Source organism: Carassius auratus, chromosome 6 (genome assembly GCF_003368295.1).
Source record: "Carassius auratus strain Wakin chromosome 6, ASM336829v1, whole genome shotgun sequence".
NCBI classification, from domain to species: Eukaryota; Metazoa; Chordata; class Actinopteri; order Cypriniformes; family Cyprinidae; genus Carassius; species Carassius auratus.
The window spans coordinates 9969137-9991395 of record NC_039248.1 but is presented as its reverse complement, the minus strand read 5'-3'; the positions used below and the strand labels follow the sequence as shown (position 1 = coordinate 9991395).

General features: G+C 34.7%; 3 protein-coding genes across 4 annotated transcripts; all 3 read left to right on the top strand.

Annotated features, from left to right (window-relative positions):
- Positions 1-672: 672 nt before the first annotated feature.
- On the top strand, positions 673-5901 carry parp3 (poly (ADP-ribose) polymerase family, member 3). The gene is made up of 11 exons (XM_026261102.1): positions 673-773; positions 1581-1774; positions 1895-2020; positions 2134-2313; positions 2401-2545; positions 2843-3063; positions 3284-3439; positions 3841-3921; positions 4204-4381; positions 4552-4695; positions 4786-5901. The coding sequence occupies exons 2-11, from the start codon at positions 1595-1597 to the stop codon at positions 4959-4961; spliced, it is 1587 nt and encodes a 528-aa protein (XP_026116887.1). The 5' UTR covers positions 673-773; positions 1581-1594; the 3' UTR covers positions 4962-5901.
- A 1538-nt stretch (positions 5902-7439) lies between these two features.
- gpr61l (G protein-coupled receptor 61-like) lies at positions 7440-10900 on the top strand. 2 transcript variants are annotated; one of them, XM_026261090.1, is made up of 2 exons: positions 7440-7675; positions 9101-10900. In XM_026261090.1, the coding sequence occupies exon 2, from the start codon at positions 9190-9192 to the stop codon at positions 10474-10476; it is 1287 nt and encodes a 428-aa protein (XP_026116875.1). In that variant the 5' UTR covers positions 7440-7675; positions 9101-9189; the 3' UTR covers positions 10477-10900. The 2 variants fall into 2 exon arrangements, with proteins under 2 accessions (XP_026116875.1, XP_026116866.1); XM_026261081.1 differs by having other exon boundaries at positions 7441-8004; positions 9101-10898.
- Positions 10901-18835: 7935 nt separating this feature from the next.
- On the top strand, positions 18836-21336 carry cav3 (caveolin 3). The gene is made up of 2 exons (XM_026261064.1): positions 18836-19157; positions 20599-21336. Exons 1-2 carry the CDS (start codon positions 19047-19049, stop codon positions 20938-20940), a joined length of 453 nt encoding a protein of 150 aa, XP_026116849.1. The 5' UTR covers positions 18836-19046; the 3' UTR covers positions 20941-21336.
- The last annotated feature ends 923 nt before the right edge of the window (positions 21337-22259 follow it).

Genomic DNA, 22259 nt, shown 5'->3' with positions numbered 1-22259 from the left:
ATTTTTTATTTTTTGCCTCAGTTATAACAGGGAGGCCTTCTGTTGAGCTGTCCATATACCCGCATTGGAGGATTGTTTTCTTTTAAACAGTTTTTTTAACTGCTTCTGTTTAAGCACCGCTTCCATTCAAGTCAATCAGCATTTTACAGAGATAAGTTTGATGTTACTGAATTAACTGTAGTTTGTCATGATATACAGTTTCTAGTTTTCTAACAATTTGCAACAATAAAATTTAATTGAACTTAAAACTTGACAAATAAGTTTTTTAATAGTTTTTGCCCTTTGAGATACACCAGAACTAACGTTGGAATGTATAATATCAGAGAAATTCAAAATATGCCTACTAATAAGGACAAGACTAATTGATTGATTGATTGATTGAACATCGTGAAAATTTCGATCCAATGTCATATTGTGTATTTTATAAATTTTGAATTTTATTCCAACTTCGGTGTCGTATGTAGTTGCCATTAGAATATTAGAAAATTAATTATAATTAAATATATATATATATATATATATATATATATATATATATATATATATATATATATATATATATATATATATATATATATATATATATATATATATATATATATATATAAAATAAAAATTTTACCTAAATTTAAAATTTCACCGTAACGGCTGACCAACTGTTGTGACGTTGACGTAAACTCGCAGTTCAGAAACGCGGAAGTCAGGCAGCGGACAGTGCCGAAGTGTCAGAGTGAATCTGCAAACTTTGACTGCACAGTCACAGACGTTAGCAGGTAAGTATGATTCCATATGACTAATAATAAAATCGCCAGTCATTGTTAGCGGTCATATTACTCTTGGCTGCGTTTACAAAAAGCATCGTAATCTTAAGTACATCGCAGACCCACAGAAACCTGCTTTTATTCAGTCGATGATCGAAACCAATGGAGCTACGATCAACTTAGGCTTACAATGCTTTTGGGAAACTCAGCCATGTAGGCTATACGTTGCTAAAGCTTAAGCTGCAGGTGTGCGTTAAGAACACTCAGTTTAGCTAACGTTAGGACATAGCTCCTGACTCACCTCAATTATCAACACTTGCGATTTAACATTTATAGCATTATATCTTTACTCGTGAACATGGAAAATAATGGAACATTTTACTAAACATCCCCGTGGTTTAAATTTTACTAAGCATCCCCGTGGTTTAAATAAACTCATTTTCAATGTTTCCAAGGTCTGATAGGCTGCCAGGAAGATCTACGTCACTTACAGTAAACTCCAGCATGTCTGCACATGTCTCAGCAGTACTGCGTGGATTTATTGTTAGCAGCTTAGCAAGCTTTTGAAATTTGATATTATATCTTTTCATCAAACTGGTTGTTGTTGATTATAAACAGAAATATTTTGATTACTTCATTTTACATTCCCAGTTGTATAATAGAAGTTAATGCATAACAAAATATTATCAAAGGTGAAATGTTTAGCTGTGATATTGCTATGAAGAATTATTTAAGATTTCCATTTTTAAACTGTAAGTTCAGATATATTTGATTGGGAAATGACACTAAACTTACCAAATGTTATAATTAATTATGAAGAGAGAGGAAAGAGGATGGCACCTAAGAGAAGGGCAACATCAAGCACCAAAGCTGGAGGGAAGAAGGTGAAGGAGGAGCCTGAAGCTCCACCGAAGGACAAGTTCACCTCTGTCAAAGAGGCTCTGAAGGCAACAGTGCCCCAGGTGAAGGGCACGAGGAACCCAGACAGCTTCTGTAATCTACCAAATTCTGAGGTGAGATGGAACAAATAGTTAAATTGCAAATTATTAATGTGAATGCAAAACGTAATGCAAATTATTACTCAAGTTACTGCTTGCCCTGAATCACAGAAAAGTTTTGGTCTAAACATACAGGTTCATGAAGATTACGACTGTATGCTAAACCAAACCAACATTGGAAACAACAACAACAAATTCTATGTAATCCAAGTCTTATTGTCTGGAGGAAAGTATTATTGTTGGACAAGATGGGGCAGAGTGGTATGTTAGTTTCTTTCTTTTGTCAATCAAATATATCACAACATAATGAGCAAAAATGCTCTTGTAGCATTTAAGAGATGACTCATTTTTTGTCTGTCTTTCATTGTTTCAAGGGAGAGTCAGGCCAGAACAATTTAGCCGGTCCATCTACCGCTGATGCAGCTATTAAGAATTTTGAAAAGAAATTCAAAGATAAGACCAAGAATAACTGGGGCGATCGTGAAAACTTTGTCTCGTATTCTGGAAAATATACGTTGATAGAGGTAGATGGGGACCAGGATGCAGAAGTGAAGGTATTTAGCCTCTTTGTCTTTGAAGTCCTTGAAGTTTTCAAAAGAATAACACATCTGACCAATTCTAATATTTTGTGTTTCATTCAGGTGGACACTGTAGACGGTGGAGATGTGAAGGTGAAAACGGAACAACATGTTCTGCCTTGTACATTGGATGAGGCAACTCAAAGACTCATCCGATTTATCTTCAACAATGACATGTTCAAAGAAGCCATGACCAGCATGAACCTGGGTTAGTTTTGAATTATTGTGTCCCAGTTCTTCTGTTCCTTTCAATAGCCTTGTTATTGTGGTTCTTTTTGATAGCTGCGAAAAACAAGTTATATCTTTTAAACTCTATGAAGACTGCCGATCACTCAGGGATTCATTTCCAATTTTACATGTGTTCCTGAAGGCCACAGGGGAGTTTTGGCAGTGTGATTGTGAACTGAAGATGGGACTTTTTGCTGCCTTTTTGAGTCCTGTCTGTAACATTAAATAAGATCCATTTTTGTGGAGGAGTTTTATGTGTCGCATCTTTCTCTGTCAGATATTAAGAAGATGCCCTTGGGGAAACTCAGCAAGCAGCAGATAGCCAAAGGCTTTGAGGCTTTGGAGCAGATTGAAGCTGCAATAAAGAATGGGGAACGGAACAAGTTAGAAGAACTCACCAACAAATTCTTCACCATAATTCCTCATAACTTTGGCCGCAACAGACCACCTATCATCTCTGATGATTCTATCCTTCAGGGCAAGAAGGAGATGCTTTTGGTGAGAATCACAACAGTTACCGTGTACCGAGTTTTTATGAAATAGTGCCTAGTTGACACACTTTCTACTGTATTAGTAAAATCATACATAGCCCAAAAAAGTCTTGGCTACAAAAACAAATTGTTCTCGTGTGTTAGATGAATGACCAATGTAAAATGCTTTATCATCTGGATAAGAATTACCAAAATCCAAACTTCCCTATTATGCTTGTACCTTGTAGGTTCTTGCAGACATTGAGGTTGCCCAGAGTCTTAAAGCTGAATCCGAGAAAGCCAAAGAAGAGATGAAGGACACAGTGCCACATCCATTTGACCAAAATTACCAGTCTCTTAAATGCAAGCTAAGCCTAATGGATAAGAAGTCAAAGGAATTCAAGGTTTGCATGCACAGGAAATCTGGAGTTCAGAATCTAATTTAAATTTGCAAATAAAGTAAATAAGCTAGTAATATAAATTATGCAGTGTATTTTCATTGCATAATACGGAAATAAAAACAAAAAGTTTATTAAGCAATATTTTTTATATTGTGTTAACTAAAGAATATGACCCATAAATATAGCAAAATCATACTTTTTTTTTTTTCAATTGTCAGCTTGAAATTTATTTCCAAATTTGAACATGGCATGAATTTGAACACACTGTCTGTGATGTTAAACATTTCTGTATTTAACCTTTAAGTTATTGAAATCTTTAGGATTTAAATGATAAACATTTACAAAATTGAGTTGTGGTTTGAAATGCAGTGTAGTAATCTCAGAAATGTTTTCTCTCTCTTAAGATTATCGAGAAGTACTTGAATGCCACGGGAAGAACAGGACTCACATTGGTGGATGTCTGGGAAGTCGACAGAGATGCAGAGGTGAATAGTATTGCGTAAATCAGATTTAAAGCTTACACAATGTTTAGTGCTATTAAAGTAAACCGTGAAATTGTAACTGTACAAAAAATCTTACTGTTTAAATGCATGGTAATCTTATTCTATTTGAACTCCTTTTAAATGCCTATTAGATTCCTAATTTGATTTCAAACCAGCACTAAGCACTGGGCCTCAGTGGGTGTTCTGAATTCTGTTCATTACCAAGTCTTCTTCCCCTAATTAAATCCTTTGTGTGTGCGTGCATGTGCGCATTTGGTTGTGTAGGCTGAGCGCTTCAGGGAAAATGATGCATTGGAGAACAGGAAGCTGCTTTGGCATGGAACAAACGTGGCAGTGGTCGCAGCCATTCTGAAGAGCGGCCTTCGCATTATGCCCCATTCTGGTGGACGTGTGGGCAGGGGAATCTATTTTGCCTCTGAAAACATCAAATCTGCTGGCTATGGTTAGGATCGGTATCTTGTTTGCATCAGTATAGACTTCAAATATAAAAAGCACTATGTAAACACATGTAAAGTTTTATTAGAGACAATATGGCAACACAATGGCTAAGCTTGTTTGGTTATGTGGTATACTAATAGCCACTAAAATTTTCTTTTCTTTTTGTCTTTTCAGTGTGTCCATCCAACAACATTGGCATCATGTTTCTAAATGAAGTTGCTTTGGGAAAAGAGTACACCATCACGGAGGATGATTGCAGCCTAAGGAAGGCTCCTGCTGGCTATGACAGCGTAGTTGCACGTGGGAACCAAGAACCAGGTTTTTTTTATCATTTTTCTTTTACACATGTACAGTATGTTAATTTCTGCATAGCAATAGCTTCTTGGCATTTTTTCTTTTTTTGTTTAGATCCCTCAAAAGATGTCTTCATTGAGTTGGATGGTAAAAAGGTGGCGGTTCCTCAGGGAAAAGCCATAAAGCAACAGCAGTACCAAGACAGTTCCTTCTTCAACAGTGAGTACCTCATCTATAAGGAAAGCCAGTGTCGCATCCGATACCTCCTGGAATTGAAGTTCGGTTATTAGAGCTGATTTGAAAACCTGGGACTGTAAACGGTTACAGTTATGCATATAACCATTTATAAATGTCACTTCTGCTACATGGTTTCACTCTCACTTATGATGCGTTGAATGTTCAGTTATACAGGAATCAGTTATTTTATAATTATTTTGTTATTCTTAACATTATTTTGTTAAGCTGAATGTTAAATTGTGAGTTTGTAATACAGTTCAGCAATGTTAATTTTTACAGTTCCTCTATTTAATGAGTCGGAAAGTCTGATAAAAAAATCATCACTAGATTACACCTTTTTTATGGACCGTAAACATGGTAAATATAGCCTTACAGTATGTTTGCTCATTTTGCGTTCACTCCTTCTCTCCAATTGAGGATTAAATGTCTTATCATTACTCTTCTGAAGTTATTCATATTAGAAACATAACTGCAGTTTTCTATACTGTCCACCTTTAAACAGTAAAAAAAAAAAAAAAAAAAGTTGAAATCAATGTTCAATTTGATAAAAATAACAAAGATGAAAAAAAGGCCAAAATGAAGAGGGATTTATTCCCCCAAAATTAAATACCCTTATTTTATTGAGAATAAGAGTATTTAACAAAATGCTTCTGATGCATAATTAAAGCCAAATTAATGTATTGTTGTTCCTTATTTAAGTTCTATTTAGACTAATTCATACAGTTATATGCATGCAAGCTGCTCAACCATTGCTGACGAGTACGGATTATGTAGGATATATAATGCTAATATAGCACTTTATAGACATTTGTGTTTACTCCAATGTTTCCTTTATCGAACATTTGTTTAAAGCTCTTTATAAAATTATATTGTCCATATATCTATTATATTTTTTTCTCTGACATGTTATGGTTCGCTTTATGGTTGGATTGTAAATGTTAATGTGGGTTAATCTAAATATAATAAATAATTAGTTGCACTGTGTTCTCCTCATGTCCAGAAGTTGTCTCTTTTTTTTTTTTACACTACATTAAACATTTCTATGCCCTGAGAGCCAAATAACTGTATCTATATAATCAGTAAAATTGTGTTTACAGTCACTTTAGTTAGATTTTGTTATATGACATTTTTTAGACTTTATATGAACATATATAATCACTATATTGTTCTGAGATGAAGTGGACAGCAGTACAAAGACAGTCTTAGCGCATACTCTTTAAACACATTCATCACACATGCCTACTTAATACCACCTACCAATAGAATTATACAGTATTATACTGCATTATAGACATGCCTGCATATTTAAAAACCTAAACATTTTGACACAGAGATTTCATTTTAAATAACCATACATGAACAAAACTTTTGTTAACATGTTGTAGAATTTAGGAAACACTTTGTTTACATTGTGTTAACTTCATATTGTATAAATCTATACATTACCAACCTCCTTGATTCATACATTAATGTAAAAACCAATTTATATTTAATAACAAGCAAGTCTTCTCTTTAAAAGAAAATCCCTATAACTGAATTGGACATTTATGTATAAGAAACTAACTGAAAAAGCAATCAAAGACTGGTCATTATTGCAAAATATGTCTTTCTTAATAAATCCAAACATTGATTTTTTTTTTTTTCTTTTTCTTTTTTTTTTTGGAATGGTATATTGAATGATTTTTTTCCCAATGGTCCAGGATATCTTCTGTAAGATATAACAGACATGTAGTGTCACAGAATTCACTAAATAAATTAATGAATAAAGATGTATTAATAAATTAATAGGTAATAATTTGGTCCCTTGAGTTAATATTACAGTTTTTCTAAATCCCCTTTGCTCAGTTCTCAAATGAGAGTTTTTATTTTCTCAAAACAATAAGTTCAGATGTCTGAACAACTTTTTTCTTCTTTAAATTCAAATGTCTTATTGATTTAAGCAAATTACGTGAGTTTTGGGATGTGCAATTGTCGAAAAATGTGCATAATAACAATGCACATGGTCCATTGATCAAAAACTCTTCTTGGTTTTTTATCATGTGAGCCATCACATGCAAAATGAACTGTTAAATTTTCTAAATCTGTCAGACAAATGTTTAAATTCCATAAATATAATCATGGAATGATTGTAGTTTTGAAACCCAACATCCCATTGTAATAAAATGGGGATCACTATCTTGCTGATCAGTCAAGTTCGGAAGCATACTGTATAGAGTTTGTCCAACACAATCATTTTTAACAAGGGCGAAAATCACAACCCTAAACAGCTGCACAGTTGCTTGTTGTGGAAGAGCAGTTGGAAGATATGTAAGAATGTGTGGTGGTGTTGGTGTAAGGAAGACAACAGAGTGTGTAAAAAAGAAAAAGCAATGGTGAATTTTCAGTTTACATGTAACACATTTCTACAAAAACAAATGTACTTGTATAAATACAACATTTATTTTTGTGTACTGAAGTCTTGACTTTTCCCAATACATTTAATCATCACAAGTGCTAAGTGAATGAATGAATGAATGAATGATTTGGTAAAGATACAATGGAGTATCTTGTTTAATGGTGTGCAGTAGGACCCAGGGGATGACTGCCACTCTGGAGGACAGAGGAGTATGTGTCTGTTTGAAAGAGGAAGAAAAAAAAATCACAGAGACACAATGTGTGACAGTCACAGCCCTTCACAGCACCAGACACCGTGTGGAAGAGCATCCTGACGGACACCAGCCTAAGTGGTGTGAATTCTGATCAACACCACTGGAAACAGGAAGAGCAGGTGGGACCATAACCTTTCTACTTCACCTGGATTTTGTTAGATGGAAACAGCAGTATAGGGACACCTGTATGAACTTCGCTCCTTGGGGCCGGGGCTTTCCTGGATGGTAATTCTTTTGAAGGATCGTCATGCACTTTGGTTGTTCTCCACTGAAATCACCTGAGTTGTTGAGTGCTGGAACACTGGCCTCCTGTGGGATTGTGCTGAACTTGTTTTAATGTCTGCAAGAGGAAAGTTTCCATACACGTGTGAAGAATGTCCAGATGTTCATGTCACAAATCTGATTGGAGAATTATCAAAAAAAGTAAAGACGTCCCTGAAGTTGACCGGTAAGAAAAATCGCATTGTCTTCTTCCACAGCCATTTATGATTCTTGTGTGTTGAGGCGTCATGTGACGATAATTCAGAACGGCAGAGTACAATCTGACATGACAGCAGGTCATTCATTTTAATTCAGTGGAAAATGTTTTAGAATTTCCAGTGAAGTGAGAAAAAGTTAATGTGAGGTTTGGGGGAGGGGATGGGTCAGTGGTTAGGGTGGGTGTTTTGAGGGGAGGCTGTGGCACACAATCAGGTATGACTCATGACTCCCACTGACAAAAAAAAACAACAACAACAATAACAGCAGTCATGTTGTCCTCTGACTTTATTGATCCCTGAAGGTCAACAACCCATTTGTGCAAAAAAAACATATCATGCTCCTGTTGGGTGAAAGCAATCTGTCAGTTGCCAACAATGAAGGGCAGGATGTTGTTCTGCCCTCGTTAGCATATAGAGAGACCCAGTGGGTTGAAACAAAAAAAAGGGGGTGATTTTCCGTTAAGGCTTAAATAAAAGGAAGTTGACACTGTGGTTCTGGGAATGATCTCGAACCTTACAGAGATGACCGAAATTTTTATAAACTATGCACTTTCTTGATATTAAATGATTTCCCATATGCATTCAGGACTTATTCATTAACTTTGTATGATGGAATTTCCTTTTCATTTGCTCTCAAGTGTTTAGTGTGTGTAGGTAATAACAGCCTCTGAGTTCTGATAATAAATGCATGTTTAGTGTGACATCAGGAGATTTCTCTCTCTCTCTCTCTCATCTCGCTGAATGATGAGTGATGGAGGTGTTCACAATTTGCATAACTAATCATTATGGCTATGAAACAGTCACCAATCCTCTTAATGACCTTTTGCACAACGAATTATGAAGAAATATTCTCTTATCCTCTTAAGGACTGTGGTTTGCAATGTGCAGTATTGCTTTTTTTTTTAAAGCATATATATTAATTATATTTGTAAACCACATTTTTGTTAAATGTGTATGTCAAATGAATAAATGTAATTCTATCAATCTAGAGAATCCTAACTTGGTGGTTTGACATCTGACATCGAATGAAAATCAGTTTTAATAGATCTTTTCATTTCTTCTTAGAGATGGTTTCAACACAAATGCTTGACACACAGAAGGAAAAGCAACATTTAAGCATGGAGAAGCTCGGTTCCGTCTCTAACCCATGAAGCATGGAGAAAGCCGTGCCAGGTCTGATGCTGGGTCTCCTGACCAATCAAACAACTCCAAATGACACGTCCGGCCAGCGGAGCACAACCAAGCCTACCCCTCCCAGCATGGAGGAGGTCATCCGCTCAGAATCCCAGATTAAGGATCTTGTTGGGCTGTTTTGCATGGTGACCCTTAACCTGGCAGCCCTATTGGGCAACAGCGGAGTCATGGTGGCCATTGCCCGAGCTCCTCACATGAAAAAATATGTGTTTGTGTGTCATCTTTGTGCAGTTGACCTGCTTTGCTCTATATTGCTAATGCCTCTCGGGATAGTATCTAGTTCTCCGTTCTTTAGCACTGTAGCATTTACTGTTCTAGAGTGCCAGGTCTACATCTTTCTAAATGTGTTTCTCATCTGTGCCTCTATTCTTACTGTGACCGCCATCAGTATTGAACGCTACTACTACATTGTCCATCCTATGCGATATGAGGTCAAGATGACTCTAAACCTGGCGCTCGGTGTCATGATCTTCATTTGGGTTAAATCCTTCCTGCTGGCGTTGGTTACGCTTCTCGGATGGCCAGCATATGGGAATCAGAGCTCCATTGCAGCGGCCCATTGCTCTTTGCACTGGAGCCACAGCCGCCTCAGGAAGGTTTTTGCTATTCTCTTCAGCGTGCTTTGCTTCTTGGTTCCCACTGTTGTGATTTTTGCCGTTTATTGCAATGTATACAAAGTCGCACGAACAGCAGCCCGACAGCATGCACCAATGCCCACCTGGACGGCCAACCAGGCCAAGCGCCGCTCGGATTCCATTAACAGTCAGACCACTATCATCACCACCACCCGCAGCCTCCCCCAGAGATTGTCTCCTGAGAGGGTTTTTGGGGGCAGAAAGGCTGCTATCACCCTGGTCGTCATTGTGGGCCAGTTTCTTATCTGCTGGCTCCCATACTTCAGTTTCCACCTCCACATGTCCATCACCACTCCACTTCAGAGCCCAGGGGACATTGAAGAAGCCGTCATGTGGCTAGCGTACTCCTCGTTTGCTGTGAATCCCTTCTTCTATGGTCTTCTGAACCGACAGATCCGCGAGGAACTGATAAAACTGAGAAAATGTTGCGCAAGTAGACCCGTTGAACTTCGCGCCTCCAGTCACGAAGGTTCCATCCAGGAAAACTTCCTTCAGTTTCTGCAGAGGACCAGCAGCGCGGCTGAGACCACCAGGCCCAGTTGTGCAAATTCCAGTCCGAGGAATAATGTGGATCAGGGTGCCAGATTACCTGGCCAGATCCCTGAGGAATGACTAGGAAAACGTTTCTAGCCCCACAAGCTAAATCAGGCCTTATGAAGTTTTGTTTTTAATAAAAATAGCATTAATTCAATGTTAAAACCATGTCAAATCAGATCTAAATGCTCTTTGGATCAGTGTAATGTAATCTATGTCTCCATAATTTGCTGTTATGGTTCCCGTAGATCCGTGGCAACACTAAGTATTCAAGATAAGGTTGAATATCAAATTTCACAATTTGTGTTGCATATTCATTGTTTAGTTATCTGAGAATCACTCTCAGTCATTTTTCATCCATTTCATAATATCAACACTCATGCTCAATAATTATTATTATTTAAGACTCATAATGGTGCCTATATTGATATTATCATGACAAAGATATCAGTTATTAATAATATTATGTACATTATTTCAGTTAAAATAATAAAACATTTCTAGCATTTGAAATGTGCTTTAATGCCTCACTTTGTATGAAGTTTCTCACTCCTTAAGCTACATTGCCAGGGCTAATTCATTTGCTTTGAGAAAAAAAAAAAAAACCTTCTTTGTGTATCTGAGGGAGCTCTGATGTTTGTTGCTAATTCCCTGTAACCATGGAAATGTGATAAGACAGATACTTGCATAGCAACAGGGTGGCTTTGAGTATTGTCCTAACAGATTGGTTGAAGAAGAATAAAAAAAAAGACTTTCAGGCTAGCTCTTTTTATAAGCTGCACTATATGGTAATACCTGGTTTATATGACTATTATGTAGAAAGAAATGACTATAGTTTTAGATGTAGCATTTTAATGTGATCTTTGAGCGTATACTAGAAATCATTACCATGCAATGCAAGTGCACAAAATGAGATAACATGCTGCAGTTTTATGGTCTTTTGCCTTTTAGTGTACAACTTTAACAAACAGAGGGGGAAAAATTAGGAGCCAGTTTGTTTGTTATTAGCAAACTTTAAAAATAAGAACAAAATTAATTTTTTTCTCCTTGTAATTCCATTTTTCTCAGTGGTGATTCTCATTGCTGTAATGCAGTGCACTACAATTAATTTTGAATTTATTTAGCATAAATTAAATCCAGTACAACAAATACAACAAATATTTTAAATGTATTGCAATATTTCTTTTTTTATTGTTATTATTATTTCCTCACATTATTGTAAGATTTGAATTAGAGAAAGTGTGTAATCTACATAATTAAATTATTATTATTATTGTTATTTTTTTTTAAGGGTAACATCACATGAGCATATTTTGGCAGACTCAATCATGAAATAAGTCATTATGACGTTCAGGTCACTGCAGGTACTACTGTACATTATGTGAAGAAAAAAAAAGATAAGATGAAGCCATATTCTTTTTGCGGATTAGTCTATGGTTCAAAACAGGTCTTTCTCATCAATGATTCACTAGACTAGAGAGTGACCTGATCTGTCACTTCAAACAATGAGAGAGTCAGAAACAGAGGGGGAAGGGCAGCGAGAAAGAGAGAGAGAGAGAGAGAAGCAGGTACATGTGGCATGATTAGGGATTCATAAACTTGAGTGTCCCTGTCATGATCAAAACAAGGCCAGGCAAAAATAGAACCTGAAAGGATTTAGACATGTTGAGGTGAAGATTAAAGGAAAATGATTAAAGAGGGGGGAAATAATGGACAGATGATCAGCACCAAACTCCACCCCCTCCACAATGGACACAATAACAAAGCAATCAAGATGCTGTAAACATTGTGTGGATTACAAATGCTTTAATAAAACTGTAATCTGAATCACACCAAAAAAAACTTACTTTTTTTTACCCCTCTTTCCCACTTATATTGTTAGTAAAGTTTTTTGGCACAATTAATAAAAAATTATTAATTTATAAAAAAAGAAAATTAAATAAAAAATACCTTTAATAATAATAATAATAATAATAATAATAATAATACCATTCCACCTTCTTTCTGACCTTTAAAATTAAATGTACTATTTTATGCCATTAAAATGAGCATGAGCAATAGTGTTTTTGGACCTGAGGGATTATTATATTATATTATTATTATTATTATTATTATTATTATTATAAAACATAAAAGTGACAATATGTTTTATTCTATTATAAATATTGTATACTATATTAGTATAATTAGACTATTGCTGTATATAAACCTCAGGGAATTTGTTTTTAATAAACTTCAATTGCTTGTTTTTAAAAATAGAATCTGAATATGCAGGAGCTGCACCAAACCAGGAAGAGCAGATGTTTGAGCTGATTTAATTTTTGTTGTTAGCTCTCTTTTAGTAATAATCAAAATTTAATCTTATTATCTTAGCATGACTTTAGGCCAAGTGTCTAAATTCTCAATAGAAGTCAAAATTGATATTTCATTCCAGTTGTTTATTTAAATGATTTGTTTATGCATTGAGGACAGAGGACTAAGATGATGTCTGCATGTGCTATGTAACAGCCGTGTAGTTTGGATGCAAATTTGTCTGAAGCTGTTGGTTCAAACCATGTTTTGGGTGGGGCAAATCTGGAATGGAATGAGAACTGCCAAACACCTGGAGGGGCAGGTGTGAGTGTCAGAACACTGCGCTCCGAAATCCACTTAGCTAGTGGGATGGAAGTTTATTACATCAATGTAGTGGGATTTGATGTCAAGATCTGAGGGTGATTGTATTTTTCACACCAATTCTCCAAGGGAATCCACAAAATCTGTCTGTTGATTTTCGTTTTATTAATGAAAAAATCGAAAAGCAGATTAATTTTTTTAAATAATTGCTGATAGAGTAGTTTTACATATTGATATCACAACCAATCTAAACATCACGCATTCTAGGAAATTAAATATTCTTTTAAGATAAAATAATAATTTAAGTTAAAAACCAAAGTACATTTCTGTGTTTGCTACCTCATTTTGAATTCATTCAGAAACATGTAGTATTTAAAAGGTATTCTAAATTCCATTCTGAATCATATACAGCCTTCATCAATGGCAGAATAGACTTGATGTTTTCAGTCTGAGCCGTGTGGGGAATTAGTCCTGTTACACAAGCATTTTGAAAATAATCAGTGTGATTTTCTAAAGAGTGTCTCATTAAGGTAAAAAAAAAAATGAATTTCTGGGACAAGCTACATGATATTGATAAGCATCATAGAATTCAGAATTTTTGAAAGTTAATTAATCATCTATCTTTACAAATATGAGTCTCTGGAAGGACAGTCATGAGATTAACAACTGTCCTCTTGCAGACAGTCAAGGCTGACAGTGTTATTAATAGGTGGCAGTGGAAGAATGCAGATGTTCCTAAAATCCACCATGGCTGCTTTCACCATAAGGATGAGGATTTTTCTCGAGTTCACAGGAAAAACAGATATTTACTTTTTTATTATTATTATAAATCATTTGTTCACAATATGTAATAAACAAAATATAGGAAACTTTTATTCTCGCTCTCAAATATTCTATCAATCTACATTTCCTTGAATCATAGTCTTACTGGAATGTATTATTGTATTATATTATCACTAGAATTGAGTTATTCTTTGAATAACGTAAATGAAAATCTTTTGCTATTTATGTAACTATAAATTAAGTCAAATATCTTCTTGCGATCACAAAGGACAATGGTGTGCCAGTGACCTTCAGAAATGGCACATATTGCACATGCTTTCATTTAGTGAAGAGCAATCAGTCGCCAAATGCCCATTAACCCTTTTGAAGAACTAATTTTTTTCTTCACAATGGCCAGTTTTTGCTGTTTAGAAAAAAAAACCAGAGGTGAGTATAACAGTAAAACATACAGAATAATACAGTTCAGCTGTGTTTCAGAGATGAACACTACTGTACCACTTCAAACCTTATGCAGATACAGATTTTCCTCAAGGTTCATGAGCATCACTGACCTTCATTCCTCAACAAAGATGCTTCCTTCACTCCCAGGCCCAGCAAGGACACCACACTCCTTACTTTGTAGGCAGTGACCTTTCATTTCCTCCCTTTATTTTTTTTTTATTTGTTGTGTCCTAATGCATCTGTCTCCAGTCAATGCCTCACTAATCACCATACAGTGGCTGCAAAAAATATGTAAGGAATAATTCACCCAAAATGAAAATGTAGAGTTAGAGAGATGTAGAGAGAAGTCTGTTTCTTCATCTAAACAGATTTTAAGATATTTAGTATTAAATAATTTGCTCACCAGTGGATCCTCTGCAGTGAATGGGTGCTGTCAGAATGAGAGTTCAAACAGCTGATAAAAACATCACAATAATCCACAAGTAATCCACAACACTCCAGCTGCATGTTTATAATAAACAAAAATAAGCAATGCTAAACTAAGATCATTAGTTTACATAGTACTGTTTTCTCAAGTAAAAAAAAAGAAGAAGAAAAGATCATTCAGGCTTATCTGAGTCAGTAGAGAAACACACACCGATCAAAAACTTTTAAAAAGTAAAAACTGTTCAAAACATATATTTTGTCTTAAGTCACACTGGTATGTTTGTAGTAATAGCCTTTAGTAATAATTATCTTTTTTTATGCCAAAAATCATTAGGATATTAAGTACAGACCATGTTCCAGGAAGACATTTTTGTAAATTTCCTACAGTAAATATATACTAATGTATTTTTTGATTTGTAATATACATTTCTGAGGACTTCATTTAGACAGCTTTAAAGTTATTTTCTCAAAATTTTGATTTTTTCAGAATATTCAGACTCAGATAGTTGTATTATCCTGTCTTAACAAACCTTACATCAGTGGAAATCTTATTTATACAGTGCTTTATTCAATCTCAATCTCAAACTCAATCTCAAATCTCTGTTTTGGTCCAGGGTTATATGTCGGTGGATTTTAATGTGAGGGTGGATCTTCACTGGAGGAAGCATTATTATGCATTGCGGATACATATTTGGCCAGAAATGATGGTTTAAAGGTATTTCACTTCAGAAGACATTAATTCATTACTTTTTGGATTATTGTGATGTTTTTATCAGCTGTTTGGACTCTCATTCTGAAGGCACCCATTCGCTGCAGAGAATCCATTGGTGAGCAACTGATGTAATGCTAAATTTCTCCAAATCTGTTCTGAATGCAAAATAAACTCATCTACATCTTTAACAGCCTGAATAATATTTCTGGTGAATTTCTATTTTATTTTTTATTTTTATTTTTTTATTTAGCCTATATATAAAACATTTTGGGGAGTGAACTATATTCTTTCAAACCACACTTAAATGCATACATTTAATAAATAAATAAAAATGTACATACAAATGTTTTTATTACATTGATATATAGCAAATATTTTATCTATGCATTGAAACTCATATATTTTATTACATGTGACTATATATTTTGTTACAGTCTCCAAATACTTTTCCAGAGCCACTGTACAATGTCATGAAGTCAACATACAAAATGGGATATATTTATCCATCCAACTCTCCTTTCTCAGACATTCCAGCATTTCTTATAGAGTTAATTAACCTCTGCCAAAAAACAATACAAAACAAAAAAAACATGGTTAATACACATTTACTGTAACCAAGGTTAATCAATAAAACCAAGGGTATAAATAGGACATATTGTCTCAATCTGGTGTTTATGAGGGTATAACAGTATTTATTTATTTATTTATTTTTTATTTATTTTTTTTTGTTAAAGTCTATCGTAATTACATATTACAAACTTAAAACTTACCTGAGTGTATTTCAGTATTGCTGTTTCTTAAAACAGCCTGTGGTGGGTTGCTGTTATACAAATTTACAGCTGAATTAAAAAGTGGGCGCTACTACGTTAGTAATGCTACACTGCCATCTTATGTTAAATAGTGGTATTGCAAGACTTGCAAACCGGTTGTCGAAAAGCTGGTTGGACAAGTAATAGGTCCAAAGCCATGGCGGCCTAAAAATAGCTTTCCTGATGATGTGTCTACTCAGGTGACCTTTGAGGATGTGATAGTGGAGCCAGCTTCAGTGAGGAGCTTTGATAAGGTGTGGCTATGGAGTCATGCTCTGTTTGAAGTGTCTAGACTCTGGTTTGATCGCATCGTTTCGCTGCTTCAAATGTGAATGAACTCTAAATACTTATAAAGCAACAATTTGACACTATCAACTTGTATAATAACTAGTTATACATTACATTATACCATGTGTTACTTTAGTTAATTTTAACATAAGAATAGATAACATGAACTTTTTACAGTATTTATTAACCTTATTTAATCCAAATTTATCATGTAGTCTACTAATTTTTTTATTAAAATTAATTATTATTATTATTATTATTATTATTATTGAAAGTGTTAACATTAAATACATGTTTCTTTATGTAAATAAATAAACCTTAATACTGTGAAAAATATTTTTTGATAGTTCATGAGCTCATATAAAAACTCATTAAGTATTGGCAGTGCACACACACACACACACACACATATATATATGTATGTATATATATATATATATATATATATATATATATATATATATATATATATATATATATATATATATATATATATATATATATATATATATATATATATATATATATATATATTAGAATATTAAATTAAAGTTGAGTAAATTGTGCACATAGTAAAATATTTTTGTAGTTGTAAACACTTTAAGCAGAATAAAGGAACTGTGCATAGCAAGACTTAAACACAGCAATTGTACACCTTGTAAACGAACACACTCATAGATGACCATTTTTGACCAGGGGTGAAAATGAGTTAAATGATATTGTGAGTGTGCATGCTTTGATTGACAGTTACATGACTACAGAATACTATCATTTTCTATGCTGGCCTTTTCAACAGATACACGATCAGTCTCGAAAAGGCACATTTGCATACCAATGATGCTTGCATTCATTCCGTCTACTTTCTTTGTCACCTTTTTAATAGAAGTCATCATTTGTACCATACACTTTATGAGATATTATGTAGAAAGATGAGCCAGTGCAATTCACTGGTTCACACTTGAGAACTTTTTTTGAGAAAAAGCTGGAGAGTTTGTGAAAAGGTTTCACCTGATCACCTGCTTTAGAAACAGTGTTGATTTCTCGGCTTTGGCTGCTGAAAACAAATCATTTTAACTAGATCTTTTCAAGCATGAGGTTTTCATATCAGTACTGCAGCCAGCTTCTAATTTTAGCTTGCACGTTTAAATATTCTTCCGCTTCACATTTCACTCTGGATTTAAATGAGTAAATGTAGTCAAGAAGAGCAGATTTGCCTTTGGATCTATGCTAAGTAAAGACAAGGATGGTCCACTCCCTACTGTTCCCGCTGATATAAACAGTAGACAGGCGTGTCTGGGTGGGGTATTTTTGTGCCTCTTTCCCTCAGGACCTGAACCCATCCCAGCTCACAGAATACTGAGAGTATTTCTCTAATTAGCAGAAAGACATACCACACACACCTCTGGCACATTTACAGCCCCCTGTTCCTATTTTTGGGACATCTGAGTAAAGAATGTTCAAAACCCCTTTTTATTAATTTCTATTAATGTCATTCATTAAAAAGAGAGTAGTCATAGTAAAAAGTGAAAAGTTACACAAAAGCTGAAATTACATAATTAGTGGTTATTAAATAATAATAATAATAATAATAATAATAATAATAATAATAAAAACTGTTTTTAGCAGCAAAACTTAATCCTCAATGAAACTCCAAAAAGTTCTCAAAAAATAAATTAGGTTTGTTTTTTTATCTCAATCTCAGAAAATAATACATATCTTTCTGTCTTATGTTTAGCACAACAATATACATTTTATTTTATTTTATTTTATTTTATTTTATTAATTAGTGACTAATGAATAAGAAAGGACCTAGAGATTTTGGAAATAATATATATTTTCTAATGATTTTAAGACAACATTTGAAGTACGTTAGATATTATTTTAATAGAACAGGATATTTATTGTTAACTAAAGTTAAAACCATAACAACAGGTTTATGTGACATACAATAAATGTTAGCTAAATTTAGATATTAAATTAAGATATAAAAAATATTTTATTTCAGCGACTTCTTTTTTAAGCGTAAGCTAAAACAGAATCTCAATGCTAAAATAACACTAAAACAGAATAGGTAAATGCAGCTAATATTAATGCTTCGGAAATGGCTCGCTGTATTGTAAAAAGTATTACACTTCTGACTTGACTTGAGCCTTTGGGCATCAGTTTTCAGAGCGACACTTCACAGTGGAAATTCATGCCACTGTGCAACTCCTGCCTGTCTGACCCCGCAGCCGTGTGTGAAATGTGACACGGCCCTTGGTTTCCCTTCACTTTATCAAGTGTGTGAGTTATGGACTGGGGAGTATGTACTGTGTGGGGCAGAATAGCTAATGGGTGGGGGTAGAGGAGGGGAACATACAGAGAGAGAGACAGGAGCCCCGGCCAGTGCAGCTGTCCCTAGCATTCCAGGCGTGTCGTCAGTCCACAGATTGGAGAATTAAAAGGGACTAGGGACTAGGGCCACTCTGACACTTTTCCTTTGGTCGCTGACTTAGATTGCTTTACTCTTCTTCCTTCGGACACTTCTGCATTACATCTATCCCACTCCAGCCAGTCTTGGGCCAGAGGCCCCCAATATGGCGGACCAGTATAGCACCAATGAGGAGAAAATCCTGAAAGATAGTCACACCAAGGAGATTGATTTGATCAACAGGGACCCTAAGCAGATCAATGAAGATGTTGTAAAGGTATGTATAATTTTTTGGGCTTTACAGTAGTTCTGGTGTTACAAAATTTGCCACTGATACCTCAATGATAATTTCATATGAAATGCCATTTAAACAAAAGAGAACTTTGAAACTATTTGTATAAGTTTATAGAATGTGCAAAATAAAACTGCATTACTTTTTTTTTTTAAGCCAAAATAGCCCAATAAGCATATATCTGAAAGAAATATGTACGTATAACTTCATAAGAAATTGATGCAGCCTGCAAACTATTCACTAACTTCCTAAATGGTGGAATTGATATGAGTGGTTTGGTGATCTGGTCCTTAGAGACTGACAGACATGCTTGCGTGTGAGCTGCACAACACTTTATACTGTAGCTACAAGGCATGACCCAAAAATAGCACTAAACCTACTTCATCTGGCAGGACAGGCCATACTCTCAGTATTTATACGAGGTAAAAGGGTGTGTCGGACAGCAAAATGTATTGCCCCTTCCCATGTGTTTGAATAATTCACTAGGTTAGTAGGAGAAATTGTGATTTTTTTTTTTATTTCTTAATTTTGACTAAATGATCTATGTCCAAATATTAAATTACAGTCTGGTATTCTCTCACTGTTGAATGTAAGTGTAAGATCACTGTAGTGGTTAGCAACACTGTTACTACAATAGGTATTGGTGATATTACGTTTACAAGAAATATTCATAGATGAGAAATAACTTTTGGTTAATGCTTTGTTTTATATATATATATATAGGTCTATATATATATATATATATATTGCTCACTACATTTTTATTTGATCAAAAATACAATAAAAACAGTCATATTGTTAAATAAATGTATTCGTTCAATTTTTCATTTTTATGTTGTCAGTGCTGCATTATACTTGTCTTAACTATATTGTGTAAATTGACCAAAGATCAGATTTTCATTTAAGCACCAATATAGATGTTACATAAGGATTTGAATAACTTTCTAAAATAATTCCTTCTAAATGCTCTCTAGTTGTTATGAGATTGAAGCAAAAATAAACAAGGTGCCAGACTGCCTGTTACTGATGGGGGATTTTGATATCAAATTTCACTGTTTGGAGAATTAATCATCATCCTTTCTTAGGAGTACAAGCAGAAGATAACCCATACCACATGCTTGCCAAATCACTGACACTGACTATTGATTGCATAATATACTGTATTAAGCAGGTTAGGCATTAAAAACACTGCACTGTTGAAAAACCAACACAAGCATGGAAGCTGGTTGAGCTGGTTTAAGTTGGTCTTGGAACTAGTTGCTCAACCAGGACCAGCACATGACCAGTTTAAACCAGCTCAAACCAGCTGCCATACTTCGAAATAGCTGACTAGCATATGCCTTCTTTTTTTTAACAGAGTGGTTTGTGGAAATTTGTACTATAACCAGCAAATGTCACCATGTCTTTTTTCCTTCAATAATTCAAGGTGGATTTTGAGGATGTGATAGCCGAGCCTGATGGCACCCACAGTATGGATGGAGTGTGGAAGGCAAGCTACACCACCTTCACCGTCTCCAAGTACTGGTGCTACCGTGTGCTGTCGGCCATCTTTGGCATCCCAGTGGCGCTGCTGTGGGGTTTCTGTTTTGCCTGCATCTCCTTTTGTCACATTTGGGCAGTCATGCCCTGCATTAAAAGCTATCTGATCGAGACCCAGTGCCTGAGTCGAATCTACTCCCTCTGCATCCATACCTTCTGTGACCCCTTGTTCGAAGCTCTAGGGAAAATCTTCAGCAGTGTACGAGTGGCGTTACGCAAAGAGGTGTAGATTTCTCAGACAAGTCAAGGTTTACATGTTCAGTACTTGGAGGGAAAAGTTTTATTTTACAAATATCTAATTTTTGGAGTGTTGATTTTGAGGTCCCTAAAAATGAAAAGACATGAATAATTGAATGCCCCTGTGCAGAGTTTTGTATGTTCTCATTTTATGTTAGAGGCTTTGGGAGCAATTCAGGATTAGGTCGCCTATACTTTTTCAAAGAGACGTATGATGAAAGGCCTCTCCAAACGACAAAAGAGAATAAGTCTTACCTGATATCATATGTTTTTTTCTCTTTAAGTTTGACGGATTTAAAATGGGATGTTGCTGAGTGTGGTATTTTTATCATGACAATGTCAAATATATTCTGTACAACTACTAATTAAAAATGTAAGTGTAAATAACAATGGTTTGAATTGTGTTTTATTGTTTTATAGGCCTATATTTTTTTTCTTGATTTTCTGCACTACAGCAACTAATTAAACATGAAATTTCATGTCCCAGATTCTGTCACTCAATAGGACATTGAATACATTTTATGTCTTTAAACTGATGGCGTGAATTTATGATGAAATATGTTTTCATGAACTTATTTAATCAAAACACGTTTCCCTTAATAAATACCAAATGGTTCAGAAAAAAAACTAAATATGACTTTGCAATTTGATCTATTTGCTTTCAACTCTTCAATTTAGTTGGCTTGTTATACTCCACTTTTCCACACATTTCCTCAGTTAGACATATCAACACACAATTTATTTCAATAAATAAAAGCTACACAGCTACACAGAGTTAATGTAAATAGGCAGTATATTTTCAAGGAAGAAAAATCAGTAGGTTTTAAAATGGGAAAGTAACAAGCATTTCAGTGAAAAGTGTATTTAAACCTTATAAAACTAATATTTTCTGCTGTTAATACTGCCTTTATCATTTTCTTTATCCTTCTCATCTTGCAGCACTCATAAACAATTATATGAAATTCACTTGCCCTCTTGTAAACGTCTTTTCTGTAGAATATTTTATAAAGATAAAGCAACAAACAAAGGCTGAAATCAAAGTTTTAAAAGCGATATTAAGCAAAATATGTAACTGGAATAAACATCGATTACAAACACTCTCTCTTACAAGACAAACAACCATAAAAGCGAAGGAGAAATCAGTCCTTCACTTTTTGAAAACAAATCGGCTGTTTGCCATGATTGATTACCATGATGCACTGCAGAAACATTTTGCAAAGAGATGTGGTCCTTTGGGCATGACAGTAAAGTTCACATGTAAAACGATAAAGAACAGTGATAAAAACATAACCATGTATGTGCCAAAAATTA